Below are 19,923 nucleotides of genomic sequence, written 5' to 3'. Positions count from 1 at the left end.
CCCCTATCTTTTCCTCCATCCTTTCCCTATCTTTTGCATTGAAATTATTTCATTCCTCTTGACTTAGTACTTCCGCTCTTTGCAAATCAATTCATAGCATCTGACAAAGTAGGCTGTCTTATATGAAAGTGTGTGCCTTTCTCAACAAGTTTATCTTTAAGGTGCTACCCTGCCTTGTCTTCTTCTGTACAGTGGCTAGAAGAACAGAGTTCCAGTATTTCCCTAAGTATTTATATGGCTTCCTCATTATAGTGTCTGAGTGCTTTGCATTTATTGCTGCTTTCATTCCCATGCTACTCTTCTGGGTTTGGGGGGCATTATAACTTGTTTTACAGGTGGGGAACTGAGGGAGAAGAGAAATTAAGTTTTAAGTGACTTTCCAAAAATCACACAGGAATTTTGTGGCTAAGCAGGGAATTGAATCCAGGTCTCCTGAGTCCAAATCCAGTGCCTTATTTCTAGACCATTCCAATATCTCTAGACCCAAAAGTGTTCATAATCTAACTTGACAAAGCGGTAGGGCATGGGAAGGGGTGCAACATAACAGATCTTGTTACAAGAATGTAATAGATTGCACTTAAATATACACTTAATTCAAGTATCATACTTGAGAAATAACAATTACATTCATAAGTACAAAATGGGGAATGATTGACTAGGCTGCAGTACTAGAAGTTGTAATGGTTTGCAAGCTGAATGAATGTGTAACAGCATTGTTGCAAAAAAAGGCTAATAGCAGACTGGGATGTGTTAATGGACTGTCCGCTGCATGTCTTCCACTTTTCAATAGTGCGTAAGCTTCCTCTGGTACACTGCATTCAGTTTTGGGCACTGTTTCAAGGAAGGTCTAGAAAAATTGGAAAGAGTTTAGAGGAGAGCAACAAAAATGACTGAGAATGTGTTATTCACGTGAAGGTTGGAAGAACTGGTATTTAGTCTACAGAAGAAGAAAGAACACAGAGGTGATTTGAGAACAGTCTTCAGATACAAAAAAAAAATACATAAAAGAGGATGGCAGCCAGTGTTTTTCAGTGTTCACTGGCATGGGGCAAGAAGTAATGGGCTGAAATGGCTGCAAGGGCAATGTAGGCTGGATATTAAGAAGGCTTTTCTATGTATGAGGGTGGTTCAGCCCTGGAATAGATTACCTGGCGAGGCTGTGGAATCTTCATCACTGGAAGTCTTTAAGAGCAAGCTACACGAACAGCGAGTGTGGTGGTTTTGACATGGACAATCTTACTTTCAGCAGACAGGTGGAGAAAGACCCCCTGAGGCTCCTTTCATCACTACTTTTCTATGGTTCTTGATTTCACCTTTTAAGTACTGATTTGTTGTGTTGATTTGAGATCAAATAGGGAGTGCCAGTTCCTTAGAACAGCAGCGATCTGGTTTAAATGTTCTCCATAAATTTTGATTGACAGTGGGGTTTGATGTGGGACGGAGGGAACAGTTGATGATTACCAACAATTTATTGATTTAAATCAAATCCTCCTAAAGCTGCTTTATGCACTAATTCGCCAAGGGCACCATTACATTTTAAGTGGTTTAAAGCTATCTGATCTGTTTTTTTGGCATCAGTGACAGTGAGCAGGAGTTTCAGCTTAGCTGGAGGAGAGGAAGGAAGCACTATCCAGACAGTAAACATCTATTAGGAGCTTACAGAGGCAGAGAGATGTGTAACTAAAAGCTTTATTCCTGTTTAATACCTTTTCTCTTCCAGCCAAGGACCTCCAAGGTGCTTTTATGAATACTAACTAATTAAGCCTCTCATCTCTTCCTGGGAAGTTGTATCTGCTCTTGCTTGCAGCTGGGGAAACTAAGGCATGGAGAGATGAAGCAATTTGTTTAAGGCCACACCAAGTAAGTCAGGAATTGGGACCAGACCTCAGTTTAAAGCTTGCAGAGCCCTGCTCTGTTGTTTAGCACTTTATTTGAAATAGGTAAGTCTCTGGAATATTCTTTGAGCTCCCTGTGACTTCCAGCCCCAATAAAGCTATGTTGTAAACATCCTTCAGGGCATGAAAACCTTGGGGCTATGTAGCCTTGGTCACTTGAATTGGTTAGTCTATTTTAGGAGCCTGTGTTACAAAATGGGATGAGACCCTGGACTTGTGCAGACAGATGATACAAACAGCTGCAGGCTGCTTTTGCAGAGAACTGTGTCTGTCACTTTGTGTAGTTTCCTCCCAACATGCACACCCATACATACAGGACTATTGTTTGAAATATAAATACTGTTATTGTTTCCATCGTATAGAGGAAGGCTCAGGAAATATGGGTGTTTCGTGGGGGGTGCTCTGACTGGCTGACTGTATACTGAAAGCACATTGTGTTAAAAGATCAGCTTATCCTGTTAATCAACAGAGTTCTGTCCTAAGTGATGACAAGGACAGTGATTTAAAAAAAAAAACAAAAAAAAAACCCAAACAGACACAAGTTAGCTGGCTGTACTTAACCCTACCTTGCCCTGTTCCTAGCAGGTGCTAAGCTTCCTTTAAAATCCATGTTAGCTGCCATAGTCATGGGTTCAGAAGCCTCCTGATTCTGTCTTCCCACTCTTGCTTTCAAGCTAAACATCACTTGTCAACATAAGGACAGGATTAGAAGGCAGGACTTCCAGAAGCCCAGCTCCCTGGCCTGATCTACCACTGTTTGTTGTCCTAATTGTGCTTGCCCTGACACCCAGGCTCCACTGATACCTCTCAGCCCTCGTACCTTGGCACAGCAGAAATGGTCCAATCTGTCTCCTTTTTTTGCCCTTATTCCTAAAAGTGTTGTTTTCACTGGGTGCTGATGTGAGTGTTGCTCAAACCTGGGTACCATTAAATGTTTGGTTGGAGAAATACGCTGCTGCTCTTGCTTGGAAAGCTCAGGCAACAGGGCATGCCAGCGATGGTGGGTCTCGAAACAAAAATTCACATTAGCACACTGGCTCTGATGGCAGCTATGGAGCCCAGGTTTGTGAAAACTCTTCCCATTTGGCACAGTAACCCCCACCAGGGTGTGATGTTGTTTAAGCACTGGAAGAACTTTAAACTGTTCAGACATTCTTAAGTCCTCCTGTAGTCATGAATCTGAATCATTTGAAGCATTTGTGTCACATTTATCACCATAGCATTTAGCAAATAACAATCATGCCTGCCATAAAGGAGACAAGCACGAATTAGGGGAGATTTAAGATTGGAGTACAGTGAAATCTGATCAGTCTCTTTTTTTTTTTTTATTCCACTGTGCTTTTTATTTAGACCGCAAGTGGTGGCAAACAAATTGACACCTCTCTGTTTTGAACAGTTTACAAACCAGACCTAAGCCCTTGGGGGAACAACTGGTCTCACAGTAGAATTAGTGACAAACTAAAATGGGTTGAAGCAAAATGAAAGGAACTTCTGCTTCACGTGTGGTGTCAGCTTGTGGCATTCTCAATGCCAGGAAACTAGAGTCATGTGGCTCTGTCTCCCTGACATTGTCAGGGGCTGCATAATATCTGAAATGTTTTGGTATGTTGATAACGGTCTCCACTGTCTCAGGAACAGTTTCTCTGAACCATCCGATATTAGCTACTCCTAAAGGCAAGAATTTCCAGGAGTAAAAACCCTCATGAGAAATCTTATGTTTCCTAAACCTATTCCTGGCCACAGTTTTTTCTGCTGCACGTTGTTTAAGTCTTATCTTTACATGATGCCCAGAGAGGCTCCTCATTAAGGTTGCTCCAAACTCGAGCTGGCAGCTGCTGGGGATTGTTAATAAAAACAGTGACTAATTACATCAGACCTTGAGGTTTCAGCGAACACTTGTGAGACCTTGAGTTGCCAGCCTGGATGGTGGGAGTCTCACAGCTGAGCTGCCGTGGCATGGAAATCAGACTCCTTGAATATTTAGGCAAGCAGTGTTTTTTGCTGACTTGCTGGCACTGGGATAGGAGTAAAAGGATTGGTGTCAGACACTGAACTCCAGGGGGATTGTCAGAGTAGGGAGGGAGATGGCTCAGCCCCACAAATTACAAATTAAGAATAGTCGTGATCAGAAAGCTTGCTAGCTGGGGGCGGGTTGTGAATCGGAGGCTTGAACGATTAAGTTGCCACTGAAGTACTCTGAAAATTGTTTTGATAGTGTGAAGTGCTAATGAGGAGGCTGCATTTGAGGGGTGTGAGCTTGAGTGACTGCAAATTATATGGAGGAAGGCAACTAGCTTTGAATTAAGAAGGTGGCTAGGTATGCGAATAGAATGGGGTCCTGGTTTTCTGGGGTTTTGTTGTTGGGGGTTTTTTTAATACTGTGCAGGCTTCCAGGGTCATGGGACAAGTTGCAAGGCTTTAAGAAGGGTACTTTTTGCATCCCCTGGTTGTTGAGTACAGTAGAGAGCCCATCTGGCTTTCAAGTGTCTCTCTTACTAGCATGACTGTCTTAAAGCAAAGTCAGTTGCATTCCTTTTGTCATGATCCCATACCGCATAGTTTGGGAACACACAGAGAAACTCCTGATAACATAACCAGGAAGCAGGAGTGGTATGGCAGGGGGACTGGCTTAAAAGTCGGAAGGGTGCCATATTCTGCATAATTTATTCTGCCCCAGGATACAGAGAGGGTAGAGCTGAGTTTGGAGTAGCCCAGCCCTTCAGGGTTAAAGGGGCATCTTGTGGTGGGTCTTGCTGACAGGAATTCCTTGCCATTACACTTTCCTTGCGATTCCCAAACTGGAGCAGCAGATCTAAATGTTTCCTGACTTTTTGTTGTTCAATCCAAGTTGAACTCTGGTCTGAGCTCAGTTCCCTAATTTTGCATGGGCAGTAAAGGGAACAGGGCCTATGAGAAATGCTCACTGGTGCCATTCTTTCTGGTTGATTTGGATTTCTAGCAGGAGGAAATCAGGGCCTGAGAGGATGCAAGGTGACCTTTAACTCAACTTCCAGATAATGCTTCTCGTGAGTCAGTGTATGACTCAAGTAACTGAGACTGCATCGCTTTTTTTTAAAGCCTTTGAGTACGTGTCTCGTATGTTCTTCCTGCTGCCCTCGCTGTTGCTTAGAAGCTAGTGAAAGATTTTCTAGAAGTGACTTGGCTTAAAGTTCTTACTCTTTTGCTTTTGTGCTGGGAAGTTCTTCTATTTTGACTTCTGATGTGCCTGTAGCACAAAATGTTTGGTCACTCCTAAGTCAGATGACCCTTATACCCAACTTCCCTTTGGTGAATCTAAGAGGCATAGTTCAGTGACGGACAGTTTAACTGCGAGTCTTGGAATGTCTTGCCAGTGGAAATGGAGTATGATGGTGATGAATGTGAATTGCAGATAATTGGATTATCCCTCCTGATGACAGGTACAGAGCTGGGTAGCTGGAGGCATCCTGTTCTGAACTGAATGATTTGATTCAGGACAGAGGGGGAAAAAGACCCATCGAAAGCATCTGCCTTCATTTGTTCTGAAGGGGATTTCAGCCTTTCTTGGAGGGACTTAAAAGGACCTGCCTGAGGGGACCTGAGGGTTGTAAAATTCAAAGCTCTATAGCAGAACCGTGTGCTGTCTCTTAGTATGTGTGTGGGGGGGGGGGGGCGGGGTTGGAGTGCTATAGAAGCACTGTACCCTTCCTGGAGAGGGGGAAGCACATTATTTGTATGAGGTGGTTAAGCAGTGGAGCGATGACCTAGAGAGGCTGTGGAATTGTGATCAATCGAAGTCTTTAAGTGCAGGTTAAACAGACACTTGTCTGGAATGGTTTACACACAAATGATCCTGCCTTGAGCATAGGGGTTTGGCTAGATGAGCTCCTGAAGACCCTTCCAGCCCTGTCTTTTCAATGAATCAGCATGTAAGCGTCCCTGTGCTGACGATTAAGGAGTCAAGTGTCTGTGGGTCAGAGCTGATGGTTTCAGTACGAAGTGTTGCTGTGTCTGGAAGGAATTAATGAACACTCTTTCTCCTTAGCTGGAGGAGGAGGGAGATTGTGAGGAGTCTGACCCTTAGCAGAAGCAGAAAACAGTGGGAGTGCACCAGAGGCAAAACCGAGGATGGTCAAGGCACCTGCAAGGTTGCAAAAACCTACAGAGGCTAAATACGAACTTCCATCCCTCCAAATTGCACCCCTGCTTTGTGGCTTCCTTGTGCCTGCAGCCTCGCCCTTCCCGGGCAGGGCTTTCTTGATGAGCTAGGATGGACTCTGAGGCTCTGAGATTTTCCGAGTTTAATAACAGGGTCTTGCAGGGACTCAGCAAGGGCATCAGGCCATCACGACTATGCCTTAGCAACATCCAGAGCAGAAAGCAGGCTCAATGCTTCCCAGCTTTATCCTCTGGAGCTCTTCCACCTCCTGTCTGCAGGATAAAAATTTGAGATCAGGATTACAGCTGGGGCTGGATTTATTCATCGGATGGATAGACACAGCTACTTGGGAAAGACTCCACTGCAGCAGGAAGCCTGAGCACTTTGTCATGTGTTGGGAGTCCTTGCTGTGGCAGAGGGTCTCTTGAGCAAGAAGTGACAGGACTGCATTGGTTAGGCAGTGACCTCTGAAAGGAGAGCTGTGGTTGCGTGTCTTAGGGAAGTGGAGGGGGACATGTGAATATTCTTGTGTGTACAGTGCTTCTGCCAACTAATGAGTATGAGTTGGAGAATAAGGGAGGTCCAGGGAGGTGATACTTCCCCTCTATAGGGCGCTGGTCAGACCGCAGTTGGAGTACTGCGTGCAATTCTGGGCGCCACACTTCAAGAAGGATGTGGATAACCTGGAGAGGGTCCAGAGAAGGGCAACTCGTCAAGGCCATGGTCAAGGGCCTGCAGACCAAGCCCTATGAGGAGAGACTAGAGAAACTGGACCTTTTCAGCCTCCGCAAGAGAAGGTTGAGAGGCGACCTTGTGGCTGCCTTTAAGTTCATCACGGGGGCACAGAAGGGAATTGGTGAGTATTTATTCACCAAGGCGCCCCCAGGGGTTACAAGAAACAATGGCCACAAGCTAGCAGAGAGCAGATTTAGACTGGACATTAGGAAGAACTTTTTCACAGTTTGAGCGGCCAAGGTCTGGAACGGGCTCCCAAGGGAGGTGGTGCTCTCCCCTACCCTGGGGGTCTTCAAGAGGAGGTTAGATGAGTATCTAGCTGGGATCATCTAGACCCAGCACTCTTTCCTGCTTATGCAGGGGGTCGGACTCGATGATCTATTGAGGTCCCTTCCGACCCTAACATCTATGAATCTAAGGGGCAACGGTTTGCACTTTCCCCTCCTCTTCCCAAGCTAAGGAGCACTCTTGCTGAGGCAGTTCATGAGCTCCTTATTCAAAAGCCCTCTGGAGGAGACTAACCACTGCAAGGAGGAGCTCAGCTCTCAGCAGTCAGTTTATGAAATATTTGAGATCAGTCTCTTTATTGATAAGCCTCTCCTGAGAGCTTTTGTGTTTCAAAACTTTTATATTGTCTCAGTGGCCAAGAAACAAACTGTTGTTTTCCTGCTACCTTATTTTCTTTCAATTCTCCTTCTCCCTCCATCTCTCTTTATCTCCTTTGTTGTCTCACAGCAGGCTTAGCATTGTGGAGGCATTACCAGAAACTGCTTCAGACTGTGACAGAGAGAGAACTAACCTTAAAAATACAGGCCGAGGCTTTAATTTGACCAAAGACTTTAACAAGCAGCTGCCAAACCATGCTTTCATACTCACCCCCTTATTTTATTAGATCCCAACAGCAGGGAAAAGTGTACACAATAGATGATCCTACCTCCCTCCTGGGGTGGTGAGCATTAAATAATATTTGTAAAGTGCTTTGCTAATTATTATAATCAAAAACATAATTGCTGTGTGTTAACAAAACTACCTCTATGCAGGCCCGAGAGATCAGAGCTATGAACACCATTCAGCCTGTCCTACTATTACCCGCTCTCTCTCAAAAAAAAGAAAAAAAAAAAAGAAAAAAAGCCCGCTATTTGGATTTCTCTGCATTTTTTTTCTTGTTTATTTGTTTGTTTAGGTAAACCTTTTTAAAAATACAGTGGTAATTAAATGTAAAAACACCTCTCCTCTCTAAGAACCCAGGACACTTTTTAACTTCTAGTAAAACATCTGTAGTTTTTGTATCTTTAAAAGGATCCACCTCTAATCGTCTCTCTAGGCGTTTTGTCTTTTGATGCAGTGTTTGGTGTAAAGGTTGTAGCTATCAAAGGAGGTGACTTGAGAATTACTTGCGAGAGCCATCAGATGAGCTGAGAACACACGTTTGTAGTATGAAGTCTGGGGAGCAGGAGATGAGGAGGAAATGATCTTACCGGGCTAAAAGCCTTTTCTTACTGTAAGGCTTGTAATTAACAGGCAGACACGGGTGAATGTGAAGCTTAGGACTCAAATCAGCAAAAGCAAGGCAGTTCAAGTGGATATTGATGCTCCAGGCTGACCCTGTATCACTCATGCTACACATCCTACACGGCATACCTGCACCTGACTGTGAGCCCCTGCAGGGTTTTGATACAGGTGTCTCTTCTGGGTCAACTTCTTTGGGGTTTGAGCGCTTGAGTTCTCGTAATACAAATCTGTGTGAAAGCATGCTGCATGCATTAGCAATTGGCATTCTCTCAGCAGTGAATCTGAGACTTAGTTTGTCTGCTTCTTACTCAGAGTGATAGGCCTGTGTGGAGAACGAGGAGGGCAGTGGCTGGCAGGATCCTGGCATACACAAGTTGGTTTACCTAGGGCACCTCAACCCAGCACTGGACACCATCTGCTTTCACAGGGTTATGCTCCTCAATCAGATGAACCATCACTACCAGTGTTGCAGAATTATGAGGTGCTTTTATGATATGGGGAGAGATCTGCTAATGGCTTGGGGGAGACTCACCCCTTTTCCCCAGAAGCCACATTTGATTTCTCATCTGTAGGTGATGCTTGGTACTGAGCAGCATTGTGCATCTTCAGAGCGCTGTACAGTTTGCAATGCAATTGTGAGATGGACATGATACCCCTTTCACAGCTGAAGAAACTTATGGAGTTTATGTATCTAACCTGGGGCCACAGAGTCGGTGACAGAGCTGGGAGGGAGGTTCATGATGATGATAGATATTTGCAGTACAATTGCACCCAGTGGCCCTTGCCATAGACCACTGGTGCTGTACAAGCACAGAACAGAAAGATAGCCCCTGTCCCAGCCCCAAGATGAGAGGTAATAGATGCAAGGGTAGCATAAGGAAACTCTGAAACAATTCTGTTCAGCATGATGACCAGAGGTCTTGCTACAGCAGTGACCTAGTTGTTGTAGGTATCCCAGCAAAGGAGAGCAGAAAAGGGATTTGAGGATATTGAGGTTACTTCCAGAAGCTGTTCCTGAGAGGGAGGGACAGCATGGAGAAAGCAAAAAGGCACCTCCTCAGAGGACCTAACAAATGGGTGATGGAAGCTAACACTGGCCAGGTAGAGGCAATAATCTCACCACCTTGGGGAATGAGAGACTAGTTGTGCAGGGGTAGCCTGTGAGAGTGCAGATAAGTAACATGTTTAATGTATCAGCTTCACAGCTCTCAAGGCCCTGCTCCGACTACTGGGTGCTTCCTCACTGGAGAGGAGCGGTTAATGGAATAGCCAGGTACAAGGCCTGGTCTTGAGATGGGCCTTCTGAGGCAGGGGTCGGGTGTGAAAAACCTTTCTTTAGTTGTTAGCATCATTAATGCCTATGGCGCTATTTCTAATGGGAAAAGCACCAGTCAGGCTCTCTCTCCTCCTCTGCTCCGTTATCATTGCCTGAGGAATTTCTTGAGGCACTATGCATGGTTGGTCTGGCATCCTCACAGCTTGTTTTGCTTCCTGCCTAAGTGATACCTCTTGAGCAATACCAAAAAAACCAAGTAGTAGCTCTGGCACCCAGACTCTGAGACAGCATTTTGATGCAAAAAAGATTTCAGAGAATATATAAATACGTAATATGCACTAGGGTGCTTAATAATTCATCTTCCACTCTGAAGAAAGCATGCTTTAAAAAAACAACACACCCTCTGGCATTACTCTTCCCTCTTCAAGCTCCAGCCCTTTCTAATGGATAAGTCCAGTGTCATGAGCATCGGAGAAGAAATGCTTCATATTCCACCTTATGACAAGCTTATGTATTCCCTTGCCTATCAGAACTTGTTGTAACTTAAGAAAGAGAGAGAGAGAGAGAGAAAGAAAGGGCAATTTGAATGCAACTGACTATTTCCTTCCTTTTTAGAACTGAATTTTACAACCGTTCTAAAAATAGGACAACCCCTTTTTCTCCTTGGATCCCTTCCTAGGTGGGTTTAATACAGCTCTCTTAAGATACTGCTTGACCAGGACTTATCTTTTTATTTCTTCTTTGGCTGGGCTGGTGAAAACAGCAATAGTTCTTTTCATATGTCCCTAATCCATGAGCAGAGAGAGTTATCTGTATTAGTCTGAAGCAGGGCAGAAGATGGGAAGAGATGCACCTTATTGACTTAACTGAATCAAAGGTGCATAAGCTTTTGTGATTATGCAATCTGATGAAGTGAGCTCTTGTTCATGAAAGCTTATGCACTTCTGACTCCGTCTATAAGGTGCATCTCTACCTTGCCTCCTAATTGCATTCCTGATCCACGTGGTATTATAGCACTTAAAGTTCTCTTAAAATCTCCTCTGGATGAAAAGGAATGTTTTAGTTTCAGGCAGGGGTGGGGGAAGCACCAGAAAGCATAGTGTGGGAGCCAGGAATTTGGATTTTGTGCGACTGTAGGCAGGTCACTTTCTACCCTGAATCATCTCCTGCAAAACGAGGTTAATGCTGTTGAAGGCTCTGGCTGGGGAATGGGGCTGTGTGGTTTTGGTAAAGGATTATATGGCTAAGTGTTACAACCTTGGAAGTCATGTAAGTGCAAAGTGCTGTTCGAGTTGAGAGCAGGGCGACACTACCATAAAGAATGAGGCAGGGAGTATGCACATGGATATATAATTTAGTGCTCACAGATGTCCCTGCTTGTTTTCTTTTTTTTCCAGTTTGAAATTGTCCTCATCACAGTGGAAGGCTTGTTGCAGTTTATACAAAATGACATCATTTTAAAAAGTCCCCTCAGCTTGATTTAATTCCATATTTTCTCCTTCCCTGTTCTTACCCTACAACAGGGCTGTTGAGTTTGAGAGGCTGGGAGCCACGTGCCACTTGGGCTGCATGCTAAGCAGCAGGCACCCCGCAGGACCCCACACACTGTGCCACATACCCCCCCCCCCTTTTGCACTGTTACAGTGCCCTCATGCCCCACACACTGCACCATGCCCATGTGCCAGCATCCCACACTGTGCCAGTACCCTGCATGGGTCAGACTTGGATATGGTCTGTGGGCTACCAGCTAGGCAGCCTTGCTGTGCAGTTATCAGTGGTTGGGGAGCACAGTTGTATGATGCACTAGAGCTGTTTTGGCATGTATTTTGTTACAGGGACCTGCCATAGGCACTGAGCCAGCTGCATCTCTGACCCCTCTTGGGCATGGAGGGGCTGTGACCCTTCCTGCCTTTTGCCACGGCAGGCGTCTCCTGCCATCAAAGCCCAAGGTTGCAGCTCTCTGGTATTGGCAGTGATTACCACAGCAGCTAGGACTTGAGCTCGCATACAGCAGTTCTGTCCACTCCATCAGTGGTCAAACAGCCTCTTAAAGCAAAACGTGTGAAACAAAAGTTTTCCAAAGATAGCATACATAGCTTGCTTCTTCCTGAGATTAACTGTTCCCTAGATCTGGGAAGAGCCAATTTTTAAGCCTGTTAGCTGGCCTCCTTAGATGGCTTTGAGAATTGTCCCCAGCCTCTCTGACTTCTTCTAAGAAAGGCTTAATTCTTAGTTTTCTCTTGGTCCCCAGGCTCCTGGCTTTGGGGAAAACAAAGCTGTCAGCTTCCTTGGGCATAGGATCCTTGAAGCCAGTAACTTGCTATCCATTGTCATTCAAGTGTGCATGTGGAGTGTTCTTATGTAGATGTATATTGTATGAGCTTCCTGTCTGCTCTTCCAGCAACCCCTATTACATTACATTAGCTCAGCCGTACAGAAAATTCAGATTCTCCCCCTCCCCACCACCACCACTGTCACTCTTATAGTTATGCAGTAACTTCATCTCACTGACCAGCTCGTACACATTGTTCATAAAGTTATCATACCTCTGTATTTTTAGATTACATAAAATTGTTCTATCTGTCTCTGTACCTGCTTAGGAGTAAACACAGTTGGTTAACATAGCTGCACTGTAGTATTTTTTTGTTTGTTATGCAAGACTGTTTGCAGTACAATGGGTTGCCAATGTGTTTAAATATATGGATTTGGGCCCTGATACCTTCCAAGTGAAACTTTCTCAGCTCCCAAGTTTATTTTGAGTGCCCAATCCCTGCCAGCATGCCCTGGGTGTGAAAATGCAGCTGTTTTCTCTACTTCCTTTTCACTGTTGTATACAAAGGTGCTCAGAACTTGCCTGGCAGGGTGGCTAATGCAGGAGGCAGAACAGAATTTGCCTTTCTGCCGCTCTATGAGGAGTTCTTAGGAAAAGGGGTTTTGTCAGTGAAGCAAGTAGATCAGATGCATATGTCCAAAGAACAGCTTAGATTAAGACAGGGCTGCACCACAGTTACTGGAATGTGAAGGGAGTTGAGGGGTGATGGTTTGAATATCCATGGACAGTGTAGAAGGGCTAACCCACGTGGACCTTACACTCAACACTGCTGGCATTATTGGGTGGCTGAGGGGTGTTCTTGTGCTCCAATAAAAGGCCCCTTTCCAGTGCCTTTGCAAAAATTTCCATTGCTACAGCATCAGTAAGTGGTAAGATTGCTCCTCTGAACAGGCAGTTGGCCATGCTTTCCACACTGATGGAGTGCAATGACGAGAATGTGGACAGGTTTATTTTGGAGTGAAGTTGCACCTCTTAGCGATACCCACAATGGTTTTGGTTTTTTTTTTTAACCCAGAACTAGCAGCAGTGTATTTTCATTTGCCTGGAGCAAGTGTGAGCCTGGGCAGCAGCAGGGAGAGCCAAAAGAGAAAAGGGTTCCTACTTATGTTGCTAAGTGTGAAATGGGAGGAAAAATAATGTCATATATTTGCTGCTGCTGCTAGGAGGTCTCTGAAACCAAAAGGATGGAACCTGCTTCTCTCCAGCAGTGCTTTCCATGAGTGGAATTCACTTTACATGGAGATGGGGGTGATTTCAAAGGGGCTCCTGTGCCTTTGAAAATCCTCCTTCTTCCCCTCCTGCTTCACTTCCCCCCCCAATCGGACCAGTCAGTCTAGGACCGATTCCACTGTGTTGCAAAGGCTTCAGTAATAATTGGCTAGTAAAGAAATATAGTGTGCAATTATCTTATGAGTATCCTTCATGTTTCCCATAGGTGATGCATTGATGAGCTCGCAGATGCTGCCCTGATTGCCATAGGATCCAGTTGCTTCAGCTGAGGATGAGCAAGCCTAGAGGCTTGCAGCAAGACCTGGAACAGAGCCTCCCAGCCATTGCCTCTATAAGCAGCTCGTTCTCCCAGAGCCAGGGCTTTTCCCCGTACTACTACCTGTCTCCAGAGAAGCGGAAAGCCATCTCGGATGTTCGGAGGACTTTCTGCCTCTTTGTCACCTTCGACCTACTGTTTGTCTCTCTGCTGTGGATAATTGAACTGAACGTGAGTTTGAGGCCCTTCCTACTGGGGAAGTGGCAAGTGGATCTCCCCCTGCAGGCCAGGGTGGATAAAAATCAACGATTAAAAAAAAATTTAAAAATCAGATTTTTTGTATTTAATCAGATTTTTTAAGGTGCTTAAAAAAAAAAAAGCCTACATAAAGATAGTTTAAACTTAAGATACATTAAAGCTCAAAAATATCATCATGGAATAGGGATTGTAACTTATAATTATATACTATTTGAGACAATATACTCGTATAACTTTTTTAGAAAAGTTTTATAAATAGGTCACAACAGGTCATATTAGGCGCCCAATCTTATGGGGTTCCCAGAGGCTCCTCTAAAGTTTAGTAAAGATTAAAGAAAACTACTCTACCCAATGGGACTCTAAGTCTAGAAGATCCCATTAAGTGTCTCTGTGATGCTTAGTTTCAGTTCTCAAACTGTGGATTTGTGTCTCCAGAGATAACATCCTTGTTAACAGCAGTATATGGAGATGAGCGAGAACTGACCTGATTACCTATCCATCAGCCCTGTTGATAGGTAATCAGGTCACAAACTCTGCAAGTTTGTGTACATACTGTCAAGCCCTTACCGCTCTCATGCATTTTGTGCATGGGAATGGTATCGTAGAAGGTAAAACCTATCATGGCAGCAGACTTGCCAGGCCATAAAAGAGAGAAGAAATGAAAGATGAGAAGAAATCTAGAAGAAAGTGAAGAAAGCCCCAACCTAATAACATATAGCTGCAGCACTCATTTGATGTCCTCCTAATTCAGCATGGTAAAAACATCCCCCAAATACCCATGATTAATCTAGTGAATTGGAGATGAACTATCTCCCAATGGCTTCACAAGTATCTGCTTCAATTAGCTTTGGTAAATAAAATAATCAAATCATAATTCAGTTTTCTGATATAGCTGCAAAATTAATCTGAAAAAATATCAAAGTAAATCACTGCTTTAAAATGTATAGCGTTTCATTTTAAAATGAAACCTACATCTATCTCTGAGTTGTGAATAATATCTAGTAAGGTTATATCAAACAACAAGAATGCACTTTATTGTAGAAAACAATGATTAATTAAATTGAGGCTTCCTGATCAGTGATTTAAATTAATTTGATTTAAACAAACCCACCCTGCTGCAGGCTTTGACTTTGGAGAGGCATTTAACTTATGAGGGGCGTTCAACCCCGCAGTATGCGTGCCACATGTGGCATGGGCAGCCTCTGTGTGTGGCATATGGCAGACTGGGGAGGGAGCATGGAACCCAGCAGTAGATAAGGCAAGGAGCAGAAAGCAGGGCAACAGGTCAGGCAGGTGAAGGAGATCAGAATGGCACTTAAGGATGTGGGGCTTTTGTAGCATACTTGCCCAAAAGGTTGGCTCCTGTTGACCTATGTTAAAGGCCCTGCTTTGAAACTAGAGGGCTATTTTTCATAGATTTCATAGACATTAGGGCTGGAGGGGACCTCAGAAGATCGAGTCCAGCCCCCTGCCCCAGGGGCAGGAAGTCAGCTGGGGTCAAAGGATCCTAGCAAGATAAACGTCCAGGTAGATCTCAGCTAGATCCTTAGCTGAGTTCCATAGCCCTACACTGTTTTATGCCAGATGGATATCTGGTCTGGCATCATAATAAGTAGAAATACCAGTCCACTTTTATGTGTCCTGTGTTGTATTCAGGTTGTCTGCTTTTTCTGCACTCCTCAGTATTGAAAGCAAAGCAGTCCATTTGCAGCATAGTCACCCTCACAAACCAGTTACAAGACCTATAGATTGTTGAACTGCTCAGTGCGAGCATCTGGCCAACGTCCTATCATTTCTCCCATCTGAAAGTGGGGCAAATGAACCTTTTTGGCAAGTGAAACCTTGGCCTTTGTGTTGGCAACAATGAACATAGCAAGGAATGTCATGCTACCACAAACTGAGCCTATAGGCCAAGGCAAGAGTGGTTGGGTGATTACTAGCAGAGTACTTTTACAGCTCTCAGCATCTGAAAACCAAAAATGCTCCTCAGTGCATCAGAATGGGTCTGTGAGGAACCCTTCCAGTGATCCTAGAGCTTGTGCACAGATTTCTTTTTCATCTAGAGTTAATTGTGCACTTGTAACTGGAAGCAACATCAACTGAGAAAGCTTGACTGATGAGCTTCTGAATCATAATTAGAAAAGAGGGAATAGGAACTGTTCAATTACCTGGTCCATGTGCTCCCATTCCACCCATGTCATAATAATTCCTTACACTGTGGGATGGTTTTTGTCTTCTGTCTAGACTAGTTTTAAACATCTTGGGTGCCTGGGCTTTTGAGTTGTACACACTGCTGTTCTGCTGTGTTGCAGTATAAGCAAAAAGAAGAGCTGCAGGGAGGGGCTGAAGAAGAGCTGAAGTGACCTATTTCCACATGCAACCCTCACTGGCCTGGGTTTATTTATTAGGACTGGATCCTGTGATTGCATATGAACTTGTTATCTTTATGATCCATTTACTTTATTCAGAGTCTGCACTTAGAACTGTATCTCAGTCAGGGATTCACCTCATGTTGCCCACCAAAAACAGTAGGAATAGTGTTGAGGGTTGAAAAAGCAAGCCTCCCCAAGAGGAAAGAAATGCATAGTCACCACCACACTAATGCCGATAGGCTGGAGTAGAAACTCAACTTAGGCCCTGTTCCTCCCATGAATCCTGTGCTCTCCAGAGGTGATGGTGCCATTCTCTGGGGGTTGGTTTTAGAAGAAATACCTCTTTTCTGTGTAATTTGCTATCTGGTTCAAAGCAATAAACTGGTGACCAAGTTACCAAATTATTTTTCACGTGCCAGTTACACTCGCTGTCATGTTGGCTCATAAGTTTTCTTTAACTGGTGGCTAAATGGTAATGGTTGGGCCCCGAGCCCAGGCACTGCATGTTTAGAAATGTTAGGAAGGTTCATTTGCGATGTTATGGAAAGTACTGGGCTTGTGCTGTGATTAATGCTTTTTTAAGAAGCATCAAACAGTTCTTTTTTGATTTATTTGGCATAAGCAAATCAGCCAGTCCTCATTAAGTGTGTCAGTTGCTTGCAAGCACGACTTCTTCCGTTCATTGCAGGATTGAAGGAGCATCTCAATTTCCTTCATTCATTCAAGGCAGCAGGGTGCATTGATTCTTATTCCCCCCAAGACTTTTAACCCAAAGCTCTTGTTCCTATGGTGAGGTCATATGCCAGATGTGATCTTGGAATGAAGCTTTAATTTCTGTAAAACCTGCTGGATTATCAGTCCTGGAGACTGCTGCAGAAATAAATGCAGCAGGATGGGAGTAGTGCAGAAATGTAGTGACCCCCAGCTCTGTGCCCTGGTTCTGAGCAGGAGGGAAGGCATCTTGATGGCTGCTTATTCAGTCCTTTTCCTTTTTGACAGAAAAGTGCCAATTAGAGTAGTGAATGTGAGTAGGTGGATGTCCATCTACTATGAGCTGGACTGAGATCCACTAGCTTGTTTCTCTTGAACCGTCAAACAGCTGTCAGAATGCAGGAGCTTCAAGTCCAGCTGGGCTATATTCAACCCAGTAGCCTAAAGGTAAAAAGCTCATTCCAGTTGCCTGAGCCATCGAATTCCTTTAGACACCATAGTTCCAAGCTTCTGGAAATAGAATCTACGGTGTTAAAAATACCCCCGCTGTCAAACTCTTATCTATCTTGTGATTAAGTCTGAGGCCAAGAGCCACTTTGACAAAATAGGTGGTAACCAGTGTGCTCTTTTTATGTAAAACTAGTCTGAAAACATTTTGCTTTTTCTCTCTCTCTGACCCAAGCTACTTCACACTATCCTGGTAAATGAATAATAAACAATCCAGTCTTTCAACCATCTTTACTTTACTGTTCTGTCAGTTCACATTGAATTGTCAATAGTCCTTTAAGAAAAACAGCTTTTATTTATTTATTTATTTATTTAACTTTAAGTACTGGTTTTCCCCATTCAGAGTACACTTTTGATGGATGGGACAGAAGAGAAGCATTCTCGTTTGAAATCAGACAAGGTGGCATACTGTACCGATAAGGGATGGTAAAGAGTCCTTGCTTTGGGAACCTGGTGGAATTGATCAATGACAGTAACATCTATAAAGATCTCCAAAATGATACTTCTAGGACTGTGGTTTTCAACCTTTTCTCACTTGTCAACCCATAACAAATTTCAAATGGAGGTACGGACCACTTTGGAAATTTTGAATGGAGATGTGGACCTCTTTGAATTGTAAGCGTGGGTATTCACATACTTTTGATTGATCGTGGTCATCTTTTTGCAGACCCCTTAGACAGTCTCCGGATCCCCAGGGGTCTGCGAACTACAGGTTGAAAACCACTGTTCTAGTATTTGGACCAGTGAGAAGAAAACAGCAGATTAAAAGACACCACCTACTTGGAGCAGCTATTTGGTGATAAGTAACTGTCGCCTACCTGCTCTTGGGCCTTAACCCAATTTCACTGAGGTTTAAACTGCCCTATTTAGCTTTTATTTACTGCAGAGTAAGAGCGGATACATTAAACAGTTATGTGGAACAGCTGCTCTGGGGTAAGACCCCGTCTCCTTTTAACTTCTATAACATCAGTTTGTCCATAAGCTTGAGGATGGTTTTCATTGTGTAAGTCTCTTTTTAAAGTTAATGGATGCTTTTTGAGACATCCTCTATCCACGCACTGTCTTAATGAACCTAAATGATGCTCTAGCTTTGGTACTTGGCTAACACTCCTTGGAGTAAAACAGACGGTAGAATGGACTGTTTCTTGCTTTCATGAATAAATGTTTGTTGATGAGTCTGCTTATGCATTCCCCTGGCCTGTCTGATACCTAATCTGCACTGACGGCAACCTTAAATTAGAACTGTCTGACTTATGTCATGAGTGTCTCATCGGCATGCTCAGGTGTTCTTTCTCTTATCTCTTGCTCTCAGACGAACAATGGCATCGAGAAGAACTTGGAGACTGAAATCATTGACTACCAGTTTAAAACCTCTTTCTTTGACATATTTGTAAGTATCCCAAACCACAGAATCTCCCCCACCCCTATGTCTAACATTAAACACAATGTAGTTTAACAGCCACAACACTGAGCCAGTGTTTGGGAAACGGGTTCTTTTCTAAGTTCTCTTGCTTCTACTGTTTGACCTGGGGCAAAATACTGCCCCTCTTGTACCCATTTTTCTGTCCTGCCTTCTTTCATGTCTGTTTAAGCCATAAGGTCTTTGGGACAAAGTTCATTTGACACATTCTCTCTGCACAGTACCCAGCACTGAGGCTTTTAGTGAGGAAATAACGTAAATAATAATTCACCTCTGCCTTCTTGTTTCTAAAGGTCTTGGCTTTTTTCCGATTTTCTGTGCTACTACTGGCCTATGCAGTATTGAGGCTGCGTCACTGGTGGGTTATAGCAGTAAGTAGTCAAGTGTCTCCTTTAATATCTATGTTTTCTGTGTTTTATTTTTTTTTCCATTGAAGTTTACAGGCTAATTTGGAGTTGATCTCTTTTTCTGTTTCAGTTCACTACACTGGTGTCTAGTGCCTTCCTGATCGTGAAGGTGATTCTGTCTGAGGTGAGTTTTTAGCAAGGCTTCTAACAAGGGATTTCTCATGTTCTGTTGTAACTTCCCATTTTGTATAACCCCCCCTATGGTTTTGCTTTCTTCCCCCAGCTTCTGACCAAGGGGGCTTTTGGCTACTTGCTTCCTATCGTCTCTTTCGTCATTGCATGGCTAGAAACTTGGTTTCTGGATTTCAAAGTCTTAACTCAAGAGGCAGAAGAGGAACGATGTAAGTCAGTTTTTTCCCCTTTCATGTTGAGAGATGATGGATGAAATGAAACTACCTAAGCCATAGTTTCTGTTGCTTTGGTGACAGTGCGACATTATAGGCAGGTTACAATAAGTCACCTGACTTGCCTCAGTACATGGTATATAGGTGCTTTAATAGGAAGAAAATAACTGATAACAGGGTGGCCAGCCAGCGGAAGAATGCAGAACAAGAGCCAATGTCTGGAAATTGAAACCAGGCCCATTCAAATTAGGACGAAAGCACAAATGTTTAATGCTGGGGGTAATTAAATAGTGGAGCAAACATCAAGGAAAAGGCTGGGTTCTTCACTTCTCCATTCCTTTCAGAAGTATCTATTTTAATCCAATGTGAGAGATTCAGCTCAAGACAAAGGAACCTGGATGGGCTTCTTTCATCTAATGTTTCCTCCTGACCTTAGAACAGGGTCAGGCAATTGTTTTGGGCGGAGGGCCGCTTACTGAGTTTTGGCAAGCCATTGAGGGGCCGCATGATAGGCAGGAGAGGCAGATAAA

General features: G+C 43.9%; 2 protein-coding genes across 8 annotated transcripts in view; one reads left to right on the top strand and one right to left on the bottom strand.

Moving 5' to 3' along the window:
- Window positions 1-19,923, bottom strand: part of PGAP3 (post-GPI attachment to proteins phospholipase 3) — a 97,210-nt gene that overhangs the window by 5,211 nt on the left and 72,076 nt on the right. The window lies entirely within an intron of this gene.
- The window catches only part of STARD3 (StAR related lipid transfer domain containing 3), a 36,906-nt gene that overhangs the window by 5,082 nt on the left and 11,901 nt on the right, over window positions 1-19,923 (top strand). For 4 of the 7 annotated variants that reach the window (XM_014603595.3, XM_059726981.1, XM_014603596.3 and 1 more), the window contains exons 2-6: window positions 13,324-13,605; window positions 18,535-18,612; window positions 18,936-19,013; window positions 19,120-19,173; window positions 19,273-19,390. In XM_014603595.3, the coding sequence (XP_014459081.1) occupies window positions 13,390-13,605; window positions 18,535-18,612; window positions 18,936-19,013; window positions 19,120-19,173; window positions 19,273-19,390 (544 nt within the window). In that variant the 5' untranslated portion in view covers window positions 13,324-13,389. Of the gene's footprint in view, window positions 1-1,762; window positions 1,861-5,208; window positions 5,315-13,323; window positions 13,606-17,565; window positions 17,788-18,534; window positions 18,613-18,935; window positions 19,014-19,119; window positions 19,174-19,272; window positions 19,391-19,923 lie in introns of those variants that run through there. The other 3 variants (XM_059726980.1, XM_014603597.3, XM_059726982.1) reach the window with 3 other exon arrangements.

The sequence above is a fragment of the Alligator mississippiensis genome, chromosome 4, assembly GCF_030867095.1.
Source record: "Alligator mississippiensis isolate rAllMis1 chromosome 4, rAllMis1, whole genome shotgun sequence".
Lineage (NCBI taxonomy): Eukaryota > Metazoa > Chordata > Crocodylia > Alligatoridae > Alligator > Alligator mississippiensis.
The sequence above is the reverse complement of the archived record's forward strand: the minus strand, read 5'-3'. Positions and strand labels throughout refer to the sequence as shown.